The sequence below is a fragment of the Sturnira hondurensis genome, unplaced genomic scaffold (genome assembly GCF_014824575.4).
Source record: "Sturnira hondurensis isolate 20B ecotype Veracruz unplaced genomic scaffold, ASM1482457v3 Scaffold0017436, whole genome shotgun sequence".
Classification (NCBI taxonomy): Eukaryota; Metazoa; Chordata; class Mammalia; order Chiroptera; family Phyllostomidae; genus Sturnira; species Sturnira hondurensis.
Genome location: NW_028090067.1, coordinates 4,075,118 through 4,096,176, shown reverse-complemented (window position 1 = coordinate 4,096,176; position 21,059 = coordinate 4,075,118). Strand labels below are relative to the sequence as shown.

General features: G+C 34.3%; 1 protein-coding gene across 2 annotated transcripts in view; it reads right to left on the bottom strand.

Annotated features, from left to right (window-relative positions):
* Positions 1–864: 864 nt before the first annotated feature.
* METAP2 (methionyl aminopeptidase 2) overlaps positions 865–21,059 on the bottom strand; it is a 28,670-nt gene continuing 8,475 nt past the window's right edge. For both annotated transcript variants that reach the window (XM_037067841.1, XM_037067839.1), the window contains exons 4-11: positions 17,258–17,360; positions 8,529–8,690; positions 7,618–7,799; positions 6,693–6,787; positions 6,352–6,448; positions 2,904–3,007; positions 2,302–2,417; positions 865–1,552 (exon numbers count right to left, since the gene is read on the bottom strand). In XM_037067841.1, the coding sequence (XP_036923736.1) occupies positions 1,300–1,552; positions 2,302–2,417; positions 2,904–3,007; positions 6,352–6,448; positions 6,693–6,787; positions 7,618–7,799; positions 8,529–8,690; positions 17,258–17,360 (1,112 nt within the window). In that variant the 3' untranslated portion in view covers positions 865–1,299. The remainder of the gene's footprint in view (positions 1,553–2,301; positions 2,418–2,903; positions 3,008–6,351; positions 6,449–6,692; positions 6,788–7,617; positions 7,800–8,528; positions 8,691–17,257; positions 17,361–21,059) is intronic.

The following is a 21,059-nucleotide window of genomic DNA, read 5'->3' as shown; positions in this document are numbered from 1 at the left end:
CAATTCTGAAAGCCACTTTAATGTGTAAAAAATGATCTAAGTACAGAAATCAGGTTTCTCTTCCTATGAGAAAAACATTAAAATACAAAACAGCATCCCAGAGGCAAAAAAAATGTTACTGTGCTAAACATACAAATTATGACTTTACCTTGATACATAACTTTTGAAATTATGTCGCAACATTCCCCAAAAATCATTTACATAGAATTTAAGCAATTCCTTTAAGAACTGGTAGTGGGGTTCAGTTCAAGTATTAAGCATCTTACATTCAACTTATGCACTTAGCTGCTATCATGAGTCACTGTAACCTCACTTCCTGAAATATTACCCATGACGTTATGAATCCAAACCAGTCAGGGGCAGCTAATGAAAACAACGTGTTTTCACTAGCTGTTCTAACTAGTTTTCACAACCTTGTCCTAACTAGAACAAGGCCCAATCATGGTTAAGTTTTCCTGTTTTGTGGTTTCAAATGCCTTTTTGGTTTACTGAGCAAGCTGAACACTTCCTGATAAATATATCACTGTACAAATTATCTAAATGTTGAGATTTTACTAAATGAAGGTTTCAAGTTGGTACCATGTTCCTACTAAGTCATATTTCAAATAGATCTTTCCAATGGGAGGGAAAAATGAAAGACAAGGACTAATATGGTCCTAAAAAGAGAAACAAAATATTCCTAAGCAGTATATTAATTTATGAAGCTCTCCTCCCACTTTATATATGTATAGATATGATTTGGCCACTATGTCAGGAAAAAAAAGTTTCAGTGTAGAAGTCTACAACCATATAAAAGGCTCTACATTTTCCTACATTAAGTTGTTATTCCCTGTGCAAAAAAATTATAACCACAGACATTGAAAGATAGCTCTCAGATCTGAAAATGTCTTTATTTTTTAGAAAATGGATTCCAGGAAGGTTAAAAAGCATTACCAGAAGGTATAGGTGCAGAATTGGATGTTGTCATTCAAAGCATTCAAATAAGAATATGGCAATATAAATATTTGAAAAGCATCTATTAGGTGTTCAAAACAAAATGTTTAAGTCATTCCTAATTTGAACATTTGAGCATTTTCTACACAGGAGAAAAACAGTTGACATTTTAAAGTCCTGAAAGCTTTTTTGGTGGTTAATTACATTAGATGGTTTGCCTTTGATCAAATTCCTTCCTTTTAAAACATGAATAAAAGTATTACATAGGTCCACTGTTAAACAGACATATTGCAAAATTAATTCAGGTATAACGTATTCCCACAAAGCTTATAAAATAAAAGACGTTATGGTGGCTTTGGACTAAGTTTAATAGTCATCTCCTCTGCTGACAACTTCTTTACACGTTGGACGCAACAGTATGGTATGTTCAAACTGTGCTGTATACGATCCTTTAATGTCACATAATGGTGGATATGGATCTACAATGCCCAAGTCACACAGATTCTTCAGAGCCATCAGGTATTTACTTTCTCCCAAGCGATCCAGCCATCTCCGGCAGAAGGCAAGGGTGCCAAAGTTTTCATTGATGACATTTAACAAGTGTTTTGATCTTGGAAGCCTAAGAGAGGAAAATCCAAGATTAATAGTTAGCTAAAGAATTACCTAAATTCATTTCCCCCATTAAGGAAAAAAACAGTAGCTGTGGCTTTAAGTAACTAAAGTTCAACAACTTTTTTTTGCTTGTTTCAATTTACAAGAGCCAGAATGTACAGTAACACATCTGAATAGGAAGACAGCTGCAGGCTATCTTAACATGTTTGTGTCTATGCATGTGTGAAATTGTGTATTGTTGGGTATAGTCTTACCAACATTATGGTGAGAATTTCCTTTTTTGTACATCAAGCTGAAAAACCTGCATGTAATGTAGGTGTAAATACAGCTTTCAACCACCTACCCCAAAAGAATTTCTTAAAAAGTAAATAAAAATATAAAGTTTACCAAATGTAACAAAAATCAAGAAATGCCACAAAATGAGAATCTCTGAAATTATTATTAGAAACTGGATCCAAAGAAAACATATCATTTTCATTTCAGTTAAAAAAAGTTTTGAAGAGTTTATTTGTGCCCTTACCAGGAATTGAACCCATGACTCTTTACTCTGTAAGACGACACCCAACCAGGCCACACCGGTCAGGGCTCAGTTTAAATTTCTAACAGGCCAGTTTCTTTGCTATATTACAGAAATGCACAGACCTTACTGTTAGGCTACAGAACTGTGTATTTACCACTGGCTATTTGTCACACTTAAAGAAAATGCTCATAACTGGAAAAAGAAACTCACTAGTCATAGAGAAATAAGACTCTCACCTTATTGGCACATGTCCAACATCAAAATTTTTCATATAATGTGAACATTCCATATCATCATGAACAACGCCTTTTCCTGTGCTACCGAAGGTTTCAATGGCATACACTTCTCCTTCCTAAAAAATGTATTAGAGTGGGGAGATAAGAAAAATTCAGAACTAATCAAAACGACCATAACTTCAGCTTGAGGTATTCGCTACTTCAGGTAAGAAACTACATGAAATACCGCTGGTAGTCCTTCTACCCCACCCTGCTTTTTGCCTCTTTAATACTTTTTGGTCTTTCTGTGTCCCATTAGAATGTAGGTAATTTTGTTTTGTTCACTACTATATTCTTAGTGCCTACTGAAGAGACTGGCACATCCATGATGCTCAGTAAATATTCACTAAGTGTTGAATAAAACAATCCTTTGCCATACCCAATTGCCACAGCTGATTTGAGCCCTGATCCAACAAGACAAAATTTGCACACTCACATGGCCCAATCCCTGTCAAAGTGAGCATGGGTGGCAAGTTGATTTTGTTCAACATACTATGCACTCAAGCATCATTAACTTCTGCTTGGGAAAAAAAATCAAAATGCTTCACAAAGAACATACAGACCTCCATTCTTGTTGCCTCTCCTCCTTTCACAATGGGCACTGTTTTGCCAGCATGTATTCTATACGGCCCAATTGAATGTCCATTTAGATTACGGATTGGTTTGACTGATATAAAAGGAAAAAAATAGTTATGCAGAGTCTCAGGAAGCACAACTTTAGTTCAAGCGCTTATTTAAAAACAAAATATGGCTCTACTAAATAACCTCACATTAAGTTAGTTAAAATACAAACTGAAAACCAGCATAATATAAAAAGATATTTATTACAATGTTATTAATTGAAAACTAAAGGGAGTAAGAGGAGACCATGGAAAAAGGATAAACTATGTGGCCCTGACTGGCGTGGCTCAGCTGGGTGAGCATCATCCTGCAAAGTGAAAGGTCTCTAGTTGGACTCCCCGTCAGGGCACATGCCTGGGCTGCAGGACCAGTCCTGGCTGGGTGCATGCCAGGCAACCTACTGATGTTTCTCTCTCTCCCTTCCCCTCTCTCTAAAATTAAATAAGATCTTAAGAAAAATAAATAGTGCGATGAGGACATAATGGGGTTCATCTAAGAAGGTACTGTTAATCAATAAAAACACTACAAAATGCCGTATGTACAATGATTACATACATTTTTATGGTTATGGACTAAAAATATAAAAATCAGTATTCTGGGTGAAAATGATAGTATTATAAAACCTTAAATTTTACTGTAACATCAACATTTCAAACATTAAAAAAGAGAATCTAAACAATCCTAAGGTCCTGAGATGAGTGACAGAATAAACAAATTGCGGTATGTTCACATGATGGAACACAACTCAGCAACAAAAACAAATTTAGGGGTAATGAACAACTGAATAAAACCTACAGAAAAAATGCGCAAAAGGAGGCACAATGATATACATACTGTGCAATTCCATATATAACACGAAATACATATGTATACATGCACATTTATATTTCAACATTAGGCATAATCATATTACTGTTTAGGGATGTGTGATTAGATAGTACATGGTATAAGCAAATATAGATATTCAGTATTCAAGACACTGGTCTATTAAAGGAAGGCTGCTGTCACTGAGAAGGGCGATACGGAATTGGGGCTTCTGAAATGCAGGCAATATTCTATTTCTTGAGAGGTGAGGTGGTATCACTTCAATAATTGTGTACTTGAAGTTTTATATTGTATTTTCAGTGTTTATTATACTCCACAATAAAAAAGGTTTTAAAAATCCAGCTCTACAGTACTAGAAATCCTCAGTACGAGCTACTTTTCTTCTAGGGCAAAATTAGGTAGCAAGGCTTTTATAAATCTGCAACAATATAACAATGACAAGTATATTACAAATTTAGGGGGTGGTACAGAAAGATAAAACCCTCAATTAGCTCTTCAAAAAAAATTTCTTCTTACATATGTATGATAAACTAAATGTATTTAAAATTCAGTCAGCATTACTATTTCTCTAAGAGCTGACAAACTGACCCCTCAGGGCAATCAAAAACACACTTAAATTTTTTAAAATTTATTTTTAGAGAGAAAGAAAGAGAAGGAGAAAATAAGGAAAGAAACATACACCCCCATCTGGGGACCTGGCCCGCAACCCAGGCATGTGCCCTGACCTTTTGTTCCGCAGGCCAGCACTCAATCCACCAAGCTACACCAGCCAGGGCTCAAAAATACATTTAAATTAAAACAGAAACAAAAACAAAAACCTAACATATAACCAAGTTACACAGAAGCAGCAGGAAACAGGGTTATCTATTTTGGTTACTATACAGATTTTGACAGTGGCAGGCTAATTCTGGGACCAATAACTGTAAAAGTAACTTTCCAATTCTATTATCTTCCTGTTCAAGGTAAATTTAAAAAAAAAAAATCCCTCCCTTAATGGCCCAGCTCTGTCATATTGTTTTTGGGAACTGCCTGTAGTCTATTTCTTCAACTCCCAATGTAATGATTTGTCTATCATCTTTCTGCTCAAACTAGTAAAAATGAATTCTATCACCTTAAACTAAGAACCCGAATCAATACAGAAACTAATATAAGAGAAGGGGTGCTGAAATAATAGAACCATTAAGTCAAACTGTCACTTCGTATACGCTGAAAGGAAGATCCCATAGAATTAGGAGATAACAGAAAGAAAAGGATTTGAGAGGGACTTGACTATGCATTATTTGTTGTGGCACCAATCCCAAAACTGGGATGGGAAGTGTCAAATAATTGTTAGATACTAATAAATTTCAGGCACTGTCATAAAATCTGCACTTCTAAACAAAACAAAACAAAAACCTTATCATTAATCTTATAGTAATTAAAAAAAAACAAACCTTATGTTCTTCAAGGTTATAGGATTTATCTATGCTCACAGATAGTCCTGCCTGACCTCAACGCCAAAGCACATTTTCTTTATTATCTCATACCACCTCCCCTCCAAGTGTGAACAGCCTTAAGAGTTTTTTTATTTATACCAATGTAAACAGGATTAGAAATATACATGATATTTCTAATCTGGAAAGTTATGTTTTTAGATACTGGTCCCAGAAGTAGCCTGCTGTTATCAAAAACCTATAAAATATGAAAATGGATATCCCTGTGCTCTGTTTCTTCTGTGTAACTTGGTTATATGTTAGGTTATTTTATTTAAATGTATTTTTGTATAAAAACTTTTTTAAGAAAATCTTTTTTATTTAAATGTGTTTTTGATTGGTCTCAAAGAAAGAACCACTTTTGTACTTGGTAGAAACACAGTAGTCTGTGAGTGTAATGTAAAGAATGCTCACTGATATGAATTTACTGAAAAGCAAGGAAGTAGGACAGATGCCACTCAAAGGACTATAAAGGAAGAGACAGGATATCACTAAAGGAAATGTAGGAAATATTCTCTAAGCAAGTTATTAGGACAGGAGTTAGAGGGAACAATGAGCACAGACTAGGCAGTAGAACGGTGGCTGAAGAGTGGTCAGATAGATGCTGGGAGTGGTCGGATAGACACTGATGAACAGCACTAAAAAAGCACAGGTGACTCTGGGACTGTGTACCTAAGGCAGTGGCTGGGAAAGAGCAGGAGGCAAAGGGAATAAAGATTAAAGGAAGGACAAAGAATAAACTGGCCTCTAAATTTTGTATTCAACTTAAAAAAAAAATTGGGAGTCATCAACAGAAAGAACTTCTGGTGTCTCTCTGGGCCTTGATATGACTAGTCACAGAAAAATTAGTCTGCACTTTGGCCAAAGCCTCAGGTGTCTTCTATCGCTACCAGAGATGAGTGGCAACAGTTCCCACTAGTGACCATATACTCCTCCTATCTTGAGCAGGTCACTTCCCCATTTCCCCTCTTTATATTCCCAGGAGATAAAGATAAAGCAGCTGACCCAAAGAAAGCACTCAACACTATTTTTTAAAAATTCATTGTGTAAAGGTCATACATGTTTCAGTAAGATACATTTTTAAAGAACGTACCTTGATATGTCTTGCCATCTATTTCAACCTCATAGGATTCCATAACTTCTTGGATGGCCTCACCAACATCACACAGACGGACATCAATTCCAGCACACTAAGGATGTAATAATGTATCCTGTTACTCAAAGCGCAGAATTTCACAGCAAGTTAAAATAAGGGACAATTAGAAAAACTGCTTTGTACATTACAACTTCCTCTATAAACGCCTTTAATACGTTATAATTATCCACTTAAAACCCGAAGGGCAGTGAACTAGTTTCACATAACTGAAAGAGCTTAAACAACTTATAATGTGCTTCACAATGTGTTGAATGAAATGGCACTTATGGTTCACATACCTTTATTCCAGTGTTAGTGGCATCTTTTACAGCTTTTAATAATGTATCATATTTGGGATTAAAAGTGACAGTAAAAGCACAGTCAATAATCCTACCTGAAAAAAAAAATTCTTAAGTTTATTTATCAGCTAGTCAATTTATCCCCTTTATAGTACCTACTCTATTGATTATCAGGAATTGCTAATTAACAGGAAAATAAAATGATGGGCTTAAAAAAAGCAGCACTCCAAGTACCCAAATAGCATTCATAGCTAAAGGGGAAAAAGTACAATAAAGTTTTTAGAATGAAAAAATTCCAGGGGTAGTATCTACTACTTCAAGAGAGCACTAATTCAGTATTCACTGAGGCAGTTATGCAAAAATATAAACAGAAACAAATCAAATGAGAAAAGCCTGGGGAACCTAAGAAATAGCAATGCAGGCAAAGAATATGTGTAGGTCCACAGGATGCTGACCATCAGTCCAGCTTCTTCAATTTAGTAAAAGCTCAGGTAAGTACTCAATTTAAGCTTTGCTTTCTCACCTGTTAAGTGAGATAAAAAGGTACTTACCTAACAGGCATGGGGGCAGGGTGGATTTAGAAATGCTAACAAGTATATAAAGGTTGGTAAACTTAAAGGCTCTAAGTAAATGTTTCTTATTAAATGAATAAATGGGGTCTGAAATAATGACCTAAAGAAATATAACATTATATTTTTCATGCCCTGATACAAAGGATAAACTTCAGTTATCTGAAGGTTTTCATTATACTCCCTTTAGTAGGATGCTTTAAAGCAAATCTCAAAATCTGCTTCAATACAGCTCTACTGAAAAGTGAAGCATCAAGAAAAAATGTTGGGAGCTCAGTAACTATAACCCCATTCAACAGAGATAAGACTAGTTTTGCAGAAAGAGGGTGGAGTGGAAATTATTTGCAAGGACTCACCACTTATATGTGTCCCAAAGTCTATCTTACAGATATCATCATACTGTAATACTGTTGTGTCACCTGCATTGGGAGTATAATGGGCAGCACAGTTATTGAGAGAACACCCAGTAGGAAATGCCAGGCCTGCATTTAATCCATTTTCTTTTATTAGCTTTCGTGAACAATCTTCCAACTTTTCACTAAAAAAATAAAAACAAGATTTGTTTATTTTTATATTTTATATAAAGTATAACCTTATATATTTTACAGCTCATTCTGTTCCAAAAGTTAACCAAAACTCTTAAATTACTTTGTGGGAGTGATCTGAGGACCTTCTGAATGTGATTAACAGTTCTCTGAAGCTACAAAAATACTAGCTCATCTCTGAAAGATAAAGAACTTAATTCCACTAGAAATCTAGAGAAGCTAAATGATGTGGCTTAGTTTTCTAGAAGTTAACATTCTTGACTTAAACTAATTTAAATGCTGATTACATTTTTCTCCTCATCATTGCATATTTTGAAATATGAATCAGAGAATTAGGGTACTTTCACTGCTAATTATTTCTCAAGGGGAGAACTGGAGAAATAATTACTTTTACTGGTTTCTTTACTGCATTATAAATGTTTGTGTTCAAGAATTTTGATGTAATATGAACTGCTAGATAGCAAAATAACAGATTTTAGGAAATAAGAATCAATGTGTGCATTTGCACGTTTGAATGTACATGAGTACAAAATAGGATGAAGTACAGATATCTTCTAAGTTTCCTCATGACATCAACATTACAAGAATTTAGAAGGTATTTCTAGAATCTTCCTTTAAAGTTTTAGCAAAGTAACAATGAAGGACAAACATTACAATGGAAAAGTCAGCTCTAAAAACAAAATTATTTTTTTCATGTTCTCATTAAAACATATCTCTTTTACCAGATTTCTATCATTGTCATCCCAGGCTTGATCCAGCTCATAACATATTTTCGAACTTGTCGGTGTGCTTCTGCAGCTTCTCGAAAATCATTCCAAATCTCTTCACTAGCTTGATCTAACGCTTTCTTTTCTTCACTTGTAGTTCTCCAAGCAGCTGTTCGCCTTTACAGTTTGCAAAGCATAGTGTTAGTTATTTAAGAAACAGCATAAGCATAAAAGCTAAAAGAGATAAAAATACTAACATACAACATTCTACATAAAAATATTACATATTTATATTTTTTTCATTAAATGCCAGGATAACTTCTGAATACAAATAGTCAAACACTTGCAACCAAACCAAATCATAACAAATATTTTCTAAAATTTTTAAAAAGAAAATCTTCAAGTGCAATTTCATTCATAGTCAGAGGGAATAATACCATGCCACAGAAAATAACACAAAACAAGAGGACCAGGAAAGTCAGAAAAGAGTATTAGATAACAAGCATGTGGGAGAAAAAAGTCATCCTTCCACTTGTGGGAACATAGTCATATACTTTAAGAGACTTCAAAAGAGCCTACACCAAAAATTAACATTTAATGTTACAAATACGGCAAGTAACAATACAAAGACTTGACCTGGAAATCTGCATCTACCTTCCTCAAAGCATAAAATATTATGGCTTTTGCAGGAGTTTCCTAATTGTACATATAAGAGGTAATCTTCCTTGAAGGACATGGCTCCCATCTTAAAACTGCCAGGAGTAACAAAACGATTTTTATTTTCAGTATCTGAGAAGGGAGACCCACTAATTCCCTTTAAGCAGTACATTTTCAAAGTAACAACTGTTCCCAAGTAAAAGTTTTTGAAAAAGTTGTTACAGCCCTGGCCAGTGGCTCAGTTGGTTGGAGCATCGTCCCGTATACCAAAAGGTTGCGGGGTTGAGTCCCAGTCAGGGCACATACCTAGGTTGTGGGTTTGATCCCCCGTCAGGGAAAGTACAGGAGGCAACCAATCGATGTTTCTCACATCAATGTTTCTCCCTCTCTAAAAAAAACAAACAAACCAATAAATATATCCCCAGGTGAAGATTAAAAAAAAAGTTGTTATACTTTCACACATTCTTAAGAAATAATGAACATATCACCTGAGATAAACTATACTTAGTACAAACATGATGCCTTCAAGGAATTACTCGGATGGCCTCAAAACTAGTGGCTAGCTAACACTACGGCCTGCAAGCAAATCCAGCCTGGCACCTGTCTGTAAATAAAATTTAACTGCAACATGGCTATGCCCATTCATTTTCATACAGTGTTTTGCTTCTTGCTTGTTACAACAGCAGGAGTGATTAACAGTCAATGACTGAAATATTCACACTATGGCCCTCTTCCTAGAAGTTTATCCCACTGCTCTAAACTACAGAACTGTATTTTAAGGTCCCAAAATGCTTCCTGAGTTTTTCTGTATCTCACTATCAAGTTCATTATGATTACTTCCTACTGCAGCAGCTACCTATGTGTCAACACTTAGCACCTCTAAAACTGCTACAAAGACCCAAAGGGAGCTGTCCTGTGTGAACTAAAGCATTACAGAAACTTCTCAGGCTTGTTTTCTGCTCGGGAATGTATTTTAGATTTATCAATTGATGTTATCAGATAACCAAAATATCACAGTACCATCAATTTAAGGTCAGTTTTAAACTCCACAAGTACTTAGATGCATATAAATTACTATTCCAGAAATAGTGAAAACACATGAGGCAACTTCTAGTCAAAGTAGTCACACAAATACTCTCAGACTAGAGGGTAATAGGATAAGATCCTTAAAAAGTATATTCTGAAGATGGGCTCAACCTTTTTCAGCTGCACTACACTTACATCGATCACTCCATGGATTTTCAGAACTCTAGTTTTAACTACAGTCCTTCTTTCTTCCATGAACACAAAAATCTTCCCTGGGAACCAAGAACTCTAATGTTCTAAGAATATGTACTGGTTATATTCTCAGATTCGTTTTTAAACAAAACACATCACAATTCTTTAACTTTTACTTGCACCATAATTCTGGCAAATATACTACAGCCATAGCTGGTAGTAAAGGCTGATGCAACCCTGCCTCAGAAGCCAGAGGTTTTGTGAAATGTAAAAATATCAGCCAATATTTACTCGAGAGTGGCAAGATGGAAGACTGTCCACAGGGACCTGACAGATGTGATCAGGTTTTTCAAACCCACTTCTTTAACTACAATTAATTTCACATGCTACTGACAGTATTTTAGAATCAGAACATGACACAACGAAGATCCCTAATACTGAAACCAGCAGATATCGCTTGAATATCTCATTTCTGAAGGCTGACTCTCAGAAGCAGTGAATCCTACAAAATATTATGAAATGTTCTGCATTGTTGGTAAAGAACTGTCAATCAGAAATTAGATTAAAAACATTCTGCTAAGTCTTGCATTCAAAGTGAAAGTCATTAGCAATATTTGAGAAATGTACTATAATTATAATAATATCAGAGTCTATAATCATAATTCCAGGCCCAAAATAAGACAAAGAATGTTATGGAGTCTATTTTCTTGATTTGTTCTTTTGATGTTCACTCTATTTAATAAAAATAAAGAATAAGATGGAAAGTTATTCTGAGCTCATAGCAATTATTTCAAAAGAATTCATCCAACTGACAGAGGAAGGTTAGAAGTGCTTTCAAAATATATTATGTCTGTAAAACAAAACTGTCAAAGCGACTACTTGGAAAAGACTCACTATAGGAAGTATTTACAAGTATGTAAGTTCTTCACACTTTTTTGATATTTCTGAAGTCTTTTCAATATTCCATCATTTTTACCAATGGAAGTATTAAGTACAGAAAAATAAAACCAAAAGATACAAAGGCACCTGATTATTAATTTCAAACAATCATAAACATTTCTGAATTCACTGCATGGACAACTTGAAAGATAATTATATTTGTATGTACAATACTCCCACAAAAAGAAAAAAGTACTTAAAAAAAAGAGCTGGTAGTCACATTAATCTAGTGATCAAATATAGGTAAACTAATAAACAACCTGAAATTACATCTGATGAACAGATGATTATGATATAATATGAAGTATTTAATATCACTTATATCCTGGTCAAATATGTTTACTCTAATTCTAATCTAAGCCTTTACAACTAATTTCAGTTTACAGAAAATACAGAAATAGAGAAAAAACTTTAAGGGCAACACACACACAAAAATAACTGGAGAAATCCCAGAATGTGAGATTTTAAAAATTACCTGGTCTAGTCAAAAAGTCAGTGCAATGGAAGAGAAGAAGGTGGGAATTTTAATCATGTGCAATGTATGAACCTTGACTGAATCCTGGTTTAGTGGGGAAAAAAATAACTAAAACGATGTTCCAGGGACAGCAGGAAAAAAAATTTGAAATATAAACTAGGTATTTACATGATTCTGGGAAATTACTGTTAACATGCTTAGTTGTGATACTTTACAGAAAGTTTAATTCTAGGGAGATGCTTGAAGTTGCTATTCATTCTGGGTAGCAAACTCACTACCTTTCAACCTTTCTCTTTGTAATCCACTATAAAAATGGAAAACAACAAAAAGATATTTATTCCAACACCGTTTATAATAGTAAACAACTAGAAATAAATTGTATGTCCTAATAAGAGAGGACTGGACAAATAAATTATGCTATGCACACAGATATACAAAACTGTTTAGCCAATAGAAATACTGCTGGCTTCTTTACTAACATGAAAACAAATTTTAAAAGAGAGTGCTCTACCCTGAAAAGGGTATAGCTCTACCATGAAGAGGAGTTCTAGGTATTTATAACAGACATTTATAGAGAGAGGCTTTAAAGGGAAAAAACATTAACACATTAACAGTGGTTTTATAATTCACTGACAGAATTAAGGTTTTATTTTCTTCTTTTTGGTGGTATTTGTATTTATTAACTGCTCTATAGTGACTATATATGCTTGTAAAATTAACATTTTGCCCATAAAATTGTCTACCAAATTTATAAACGGATATTAAGAATTTCAAAATAATTCTTTATTCTACTTCTAGAGATCCAGAATAATAGAAAAATCAGACCCAATTAACATACTACAATGTTCATCACAGAAATTATCCTAATGCTAAAATACTGAAAGTACAAATATTCAAAAATAGGAAAATGATAAAATTTGCTATATACAGAATAAAACAGTATTACAGCCATTAAAAATTGTTTCAAAACCTTTTAATAATACAGGAAATGCACATAAATTGGTTTTTTTTTTTTTTAGTATTTTGTTTACTTTTTAGAGAGAGAGGAAGGGAGGGAGGGAGAGAGAGAAACTTCGATTGGCTGCCTCTCAACTGGGAACTGGCCTGCAACCCGGGCATGTGTCCTGACTAGGAATCGAACTGGTAACCTTTTGGTTTGCTGGTTGGCACTCAACCCACTGAGCCACACCAGCCAGGGCAGAATGTTTTATTTTTTTAAAAGGGCAACAACCATTATAGTTAAAACTGATCTAGACAGAGAACATCAATGGATGCTACATGTGAGGAGGACATTCACAAAAAATGGTATTTTCATATTCACGAGGTAATTCTCTACAAATAAGTAATTACAAGAGGAAAAATAGTATTGATACACTACAAAAACTGGATAATACCTTATCCAACTGATTAAAAATTATATCATGTGCCTCCAGATTTGACAACCATAAAGAGGACACAATACCTACTTATCTAGTATCCCATCCAAAAATGTACAACCTAGTATCAAATACTTCAGAAAAAAAGAGTGTGTATACAGATTCACCAACAGAACACTTTCCATCTTTCCCTTATACCTTCCAAGGTGAAAATGAAATTTTATTTCATAATATGTTTAATTGTCATAGTCCACTGACAGAGGGAACAATAAAAGTGGCAAAATGTTAAAGAGACTCTGAGTGAAAGGTATGCAGGAGTTTTTTGTGCTATTCTCACAGTATGGTATTCTTCTTGTTATGTATGAAATTATACAACTGACAAAATCAAAAGTTAAAATAGTGTACTCAACATGGGTGGTACTTACACATGTGAGTTCTGTGTGATAATTCATGCAATTTTCAGTTTATTAAAAAAACAATGAGGGCAAGATACAGAACTATATATTTAATATTTTACCAAGTCTATAAGAATATTTATTTTGATCTACTTGCAAATAATTAAAACTGGTTATATGAATGTCAAAATATATTGAGATTTATGGAAAAGCAAACATAACAATATATTACCTTCTTTTACATTTCTCTAGGACAGCACACTGCATTGCTTTCAATATTTAAGAAAAGACCCTGTCCACGTAGCTCAGTTGGTTACTGCGTTGTTCCAATACACCAAGGTTGCAAATTCAATCCCAGTCAAGAATCAGCCAGTGAGTGCATAAATAAATGGAACAACAAATCTGTCTCTCTCCCCACCCCCACCTCTAAAAATCAATAACATTTAAAAAATAATTTAAGTAGATATTGTAACACATATCTTCTTTTACTGTTTCAAAACCAGAAGTTATTCTACTTATATGTTCAATTTGTAATAGAAAATAATAACAAAGACAGTTTTTAATATTGAAAAAAATCTGTTCCTCTTGTATTAAATATTACTTCAAATGTTCCATCATTCCACCAATTCGCACTATTAAAAATATTAACAATCTGTTAAAACTATAGGAAATCAACAGCTTTCCTCCACTTTAGCAAAAACCATACAGAAATAGAACTAGAAATAAGAATTCCTTGTTCACATCAGTAACAATATCAGAAAACACTTCAGAATGAATTTTACGTGCTTGCTTTGGCAGCACATATAACAGGACCTACCTAAAACAAACAAACAAAAGAGTAAGTGGGAATATACACCACCACACTAGGTAAGACAATGTGACATAATTGTTAATTTTCTGAAACACACATTAATGCAATTCTGATGAGAATTCTTACAAGGGCATTTCTCTGTGGGTATGTATATTAAGATTTTATGACTGAAAATGTTAATAGCTAAGAAAAGAACAAAACACAACTGTGTTTGGGCATATGTGCCAGAGGAGAAAGACTGCCTTATAAAATTATCAAAATACTATAAAGTTTGATATCAAATCAAACTAGTATTAGCATAGGAATAGACAAATAGATCAAAAGAACAGAATAAGCAATACAGAAACTGGTTCCATTTCACAATACATAAGACTATACAGTTGATCCATGAACAACATGGGGATTGGAGGACTGACCACCGAGCAATCAAAAATCCATGTAAAACTTCAGTCCACCCTCTACATATGCAGATTCCCAACTGGGATCAGAAACATGTAATTCCACCGTATGAGAAAATAATAAGTGGCAAGGTAGTAGTCCAAATGAGTAGGATGAATTAAGAAACAATTCTAACAGAAGTGGCTATCCATTTGGAAATAAAATTAGTGCTCCCAACCTTACATAGAAAATTCCAGATCAAAAATGAAACAGCCCCATAGAGCCCCAACCAGTGTGGCTCAGCAGGTTGGACATCATCCCACAAAGAAAGGTTGCCAGTTCATTCCCAGTGAGGGCATGTGCCTGGGTTGCAGGCTAGGTCCCTGGTTGTGGGCAGGCAAGAGGCAACCAATTGTTATTTCTTTCACACATTAATGTTACTCTCCCTCCCTTCCCCTCTCTCTAAAAATTAGATAAGTAAAATTCTTCAATAAATGTAGTAATACACAAAATAAGGAGTCTGAGAAAATCTAAGGCTACCAGGAACCTAGAATTATAAAATATAAACATACACTGTACTTAAATATTTAAAACTTCCAGAAGAGCAAAAGAACAAAGCCACCAAGCAAAAGATGCTCAAAATCACTAACCGTCCAGATGGCTCTTCTTATAATGAAGAATATTACACTATTCTTTAATTCAGCAATCTCACTCCTAGAAAACTGTCACATAATAAAACTGCCAACACACAAGCAGATGTGTATGTGTGTGTGTATTGCCACTTATTATTTTCTCATAAATATGTATGCATATTTATGGAGAGAGATGTTTATTGTAGAATGGTTTATAATAGCAAAAATACTGGAAATATTTAGAAGTATTAGCTCGTCAATTAGAAAATGGTGGAATAAAGACTGATATATTCACACCACAGAATATTATGAAGCCATTCAGAAAAATCAGAGTTATTTTGACTTAGAGGACTTTCAACAGGTAGTGCTGGGTGAGGAAAGCAAGGTGGAGGAAAGTATGCCTGATTTCATTTTTGTGAAACAAACAATGATCAAAACACTCTCCTTACATAAACAGACATAATTTACATGTGTATGAGCATAGAAAAATATGGAAAGCTACCTGCTAGGTGCTTACATGGGTCTGGAAGGAAGTAAAAGAGGGAACAAGCAAAAAATAAAATAAAAAAGTATATTTAAAAATAAATGTGAAATGTATGTACTATGTACTATGTACTATGAAAATTTATGTAACTACTATAAAATCATGTGTCTGTGACATTTTAAAAATTGATGATTCAAGATAGGAATACTGACTGATGAATTCAAGCAAAAGAAAATGCACATTCCATGAAAAACTCCATAACTTTACAGACTTATTCCCTAACAGTACTGGGAATGAGGAAGGTGGCAGAAGTGTAACAGCATCACGTTCTTTTCTAAGTTAAAAGAAAAACAACGCTGCCTTTACAGGTCAGTGAAAATGCCACAGTAGAAGCTTTCTTACCCAACTACTGCAACCACTCAACAAACCAATGCCCTCGATTCCCTCTGTAAAACACACTGACCAATGCCCACTGGATTCTGAGTATTGGTGGGTGACAGGTTCCTATTCTGAGTAATAATGGCAGCTAACACGTACTCAATGATCACTGGTTGTCACTCTTCTAAGTGCCTTACACATGTTATTCCTCACAATAACCGTATAAAGTGCCTTTTTAATGGATGAGGAAGCACAACGAGAGACATGATAAATCACTTGCCCAAGTCAAAGCTAGTAAGTGTTAGAACTGGGACCTAAATGCAGACAGTTTAGTCCCAGCTTCCATGCTTTTAACCAGTCCACATAATGCTACCATGAGTGTCTGCTGACCAGAACACTTCCCAAGCAATCAGGTAATTTGTTCCCAAACTTGTGTAAAGTCATCTGTATTTGCTACTGTAATTATGTAATTTAATTAAATATTACATGAAAGTAATTGTTTCTAAGAAAACTAAATTTACTACTCAGAAAAATCTCAATAAAGGCAAATCATCAAAAAATACTAGTCAAATTAACTGAAGAATTATAAATGGTTTCAGGGAAAAAATGTGAAGATATGAATAGGCATCAGCCCTCAGATTACTTAGTTCTTCACAAAAACTCAATATGGAGCAGACTCATAGACAAGGCATTATGTATAGCTTTTGAAGGAAAAAGTGGAGTCCAATGCAAATTCCTATTCAAAAATGATGAAAAACAAATGTTTAAGTTAACTTTTATCAATAAAGGTTTTTACTTTCATGATCCTCACTTTAACATTTTTTTAAATTAAACTACTGGTCCCAATCATTTTGGATAAGAAGGCTTCTACTGTATTTTCTCTGCAACAAATTAACAAACTTTATTAAGGTAATGAAGCAAGTTCTGAGAAAATTCAAATCTACTTTATTGCGAGGCTACAACTTTCAAAAGTCAAACTGGAAGTTATTTTATGTCCTTACCCATCTTGTGTGGGTGGGTACTCGCATTCTTGTCCTTTGGGAAATACACCATTAGGATACAGGTCACATATTGGAACTGAGGGAGGGTCAGTCTGAACTTTTGCTGTGAGATACAAATAAAGCATTAACTTCTGTAGTTAAAAATAAAATTAAGCAATCATTACAGTTTTTCTCAGTTCCTAATGGTTATGATATATCCTGATTTTAACAAACCTCTTGCTGTCGCCTTATAGTTAAAAACCCCATGCTGGTCACCTCCTCAATTGAGTTACTATAGCTTGGGAATAAAAATATTCAATTCCTCTCTGGCCGGTGTGGCTCAGTTGGGTGTTGTCCTGCAAAATAAAAGGTCACTGGTTCGATTCCCAGTCAGGGCACTTGTCTGGGTAGCAGGTTCAATCCCAGGTCACTGCGCATGCAAGAGGCAGCTGACTGGTCTCACATCAGTGTTTCTCTACCTCTTTTTCTCTCCCTCCCCTCCCCTCTCTCTAAAAATAATTAATAAATAAAACCTTTAAAAAAGTATTCAATTCCTCAGGATTCCATTATATATTTAAACAGTATATACCTTGGCAGAAAGCACATTTCTATTGTTTTTGTCTTCATTTACTATACTGAAAAGGAATAGCACATAGAGGCTGACTTTCACAAATAAAAATCAAAGAAGCAACAAGAAAATAAAGAATCTTACAGCAATAAAGTAAAAATATAAAGCTATTATATATTAATAAAACAAGTTAACAAATGTATTTCAAGGATATATTAAGTATAAATGTTTAGAGTATACATGCCCAGTGCTAAAAGATTTTAGGTAGCAATACACAAATTTCCAGATACTCGGAAAAAAGTTAATATCTGGCATACATTTTAAGGATATTATTTCCCAAACTATATTCTAAAACACCAGTGTTTCAAGATGCTTTTAAAAGGTACCTTACAATTTTCCCCCCAAGTATGTAAGAACTAGTTGTATAGTTCTTATTGTATGAAGAACTGGCTTTTAGTAACAAATGCTGTATTCGAGAAATGCCAGGAAGTTGCACAGGTTAACTTATGACTTTCAGTGTGTGCTAAAGCATTTACTAAGTTGAAGTATGTGATTTCTTTTTGATTATTACTGATCTTATGTTACTGATTTTTTGTCTTAAACTTTAACACATACTTTGCTATCACACATATAAATAAAAATGTGATTGTTCATTGAGCAAAATCTTTTACATATGAAACAATTTATTTGGCTTCCTCCTTTAACCCAAATGCTCAGAATCGTGAGCACCAACTGGTTTAAAAGTGTTCTACGGACAAGTAAACTTGAAAAACACTGTTTTAGGTTCCTCCTAAGAGAGACCATTAGAATTTAAATTTTTTTTTAAATTTTTATTTGGAGGTCATCTAATTTAGCTTCACACTCAAATTTAAGAATTCTGTTTTAAACTCCTGGCATTTGGCACTGAGCTCCTGACAATTAAGGCAGCCACTATCTCCCAAGCTAAATCCATTCATTTAGGGAGAGCTGTAACTGTTAGAAAGCTCTTCCTACATAAATCTGTTTCCCTGTTCATGTCATCTGTTAGTTCTAGATTTATTCTTTGCAGTCAAAAATATTTTACTTTTCATTTCTACTAATTCCTTCCCTTCTATGAGAAATCACTTTAAGAAGTATCGTTCTTAGCACTTTCACTCATATTTGCAACCTTGGATTTGTCAATATTCCTTTTAAGTTGGTACTAGATTTGTCTTGTATTAATAGTCCAACAAGGTATAATTAATGTGAGACTATACTGCTGATTATAAATACCCTACTGCTACTAAAGAGTCAAGACACCTTGCTTTTTAGTTACTAATGTACTAGAACTCAAATCCTTAGGATTCTGCACCCTATATTAACTTCATATACGTCTATTAAATTTCAGCTTGTTAATATTAGCCAATTGATCTTTGAAACATTTTTTGTGAACCAAAGTATTATCTCATCACCCTCAGCTTTATCTCATCTACAAATGTGATAAAGATCCCTTTTATATCATCCACAAATTAAAGGACTTCAAAAGGTCACTAGAGAAAAAAACAATCTGTAATCAACGTATCAGAGTTGAAATATAGTCTTTACCACTTATTAGCTGTGACTTGGACAAATGCTAATGTGCCCAAGCATCAGTTTCCTCATCTACAAAATGGAGAACCAGAAAAAATTTTGGATGACCTTTGAAAATTACAAGGTACTATATTCAATTATCTAAAACTATGAACAACTGTACTGCAGTTATCATGAACTATTATTTATAATTCCCACTTTACAGATGAGTAAAAAAAGGGCCAATGTACATTATTTGGCTTATTCCAGAAGTGATTTATAATAGCCTCCAAGTATACCTAAAAGACACAGATAAGGGGTAATCAAAGTAAATTAGAGAGCAAAAAAATCAAAACACGGAAAATGTAGATCCTGCAATAAGGCCAACACAAAACCAAGGATTTGGCTCTAAGCTTTCCAGGATCAAAAACAAAACAAAAACAAACAAAAAACCTTCCTACTTTATTTGCACACTTCATGACTTTTCTGAGCTAAAACACAGTAACGGAAAAGCACAATTATTCTTGATATTAAGACCAGACAAAAGAGCACTCTCTTGAGAGTGCTCCTACAGAAACATAATGAACAATAAGTTCAACAACACCCTCAGAGGAGGCACAGTAAAGGCTGGTGACATCATGCTAAAACACCTGTCAGTAGAAGACATCTACCAAAAGTAAATACAAGGCAGCACCTTAACACTCCTCCCTGCTTATCTACCTTCATTAGGGAATAATTTCAGACTATTTAGAGAAATAGGTTGTCTCTTAAGCCATTATTAGATAATATGTCTTGCAGGCACACTTTTAACAATTTTTGAAGGGAAGAAATACAACATCATAATTTTTAGAAGATTCCTGGAATGCAAGTAACCTATGTTTATTAACTACAGACTATGCTAGGAACAGAATGACATCCTTAGAGTAGAAGGATCTAACACAAATAGGTCCCTAAATAGAAAGATGGCTATCCCACCTCTACCTGGAGACATATTAGGGAAATGAATGGCAGGGCCACTACCTTTCTTAAACAATAATTTAAGTATTTCTCTCAACACAGAGATAACATGGGAAGTCACGCCTCCAACATTCTGATTCATAAAATTTTAGCCTGAAAGATTTTAAAGGAAGATATAATCAGAATCTTTAAAGGAAGATATAATCAGATTTTAAAGGAAGATGTAATCAGAATCTTTAAAGGAAGATATGCTCAGTGGCCCTCAATAGTGCAAAGGGCCTCCAAGATTAAAACTGTTCTGATTCTCAACCTTTATTCCCCAATACTATGAAATCTTCCCCCTTAGTCTCCCTAATAGTTTTAGGTCCCTGAAGATGTTTGGTCATACCATGTGTAGAAACGGAATACAAGCAGGATCATATTTTAAGTGAATCTGAAATAGTGCAATATAAACATTTTAAAATAAAATTACACCATGTGCATAATGAGCTTCCTCTTTCAATATTCATCAAGAATTCCATATTTCAAAGCTGGCAGGTGAACTGCAAACTCTGCTTACCCTATTACCACACAGTGGTACTTTAGTCATCCCCAAAGGGCTTATTTGAATTATTCAAGATTTAAATTATAGAGACTTCCGCCAAGATGGAGGCATAGGTGGAAACACTGTGCCTTCTCCCACAACCAAGTTTGGATACAACAAAAGTTTTGGAGAACTAAGACACACCCAGAGACCAGAAAACAGAATTATACGGAAGTCCGACAGCTACA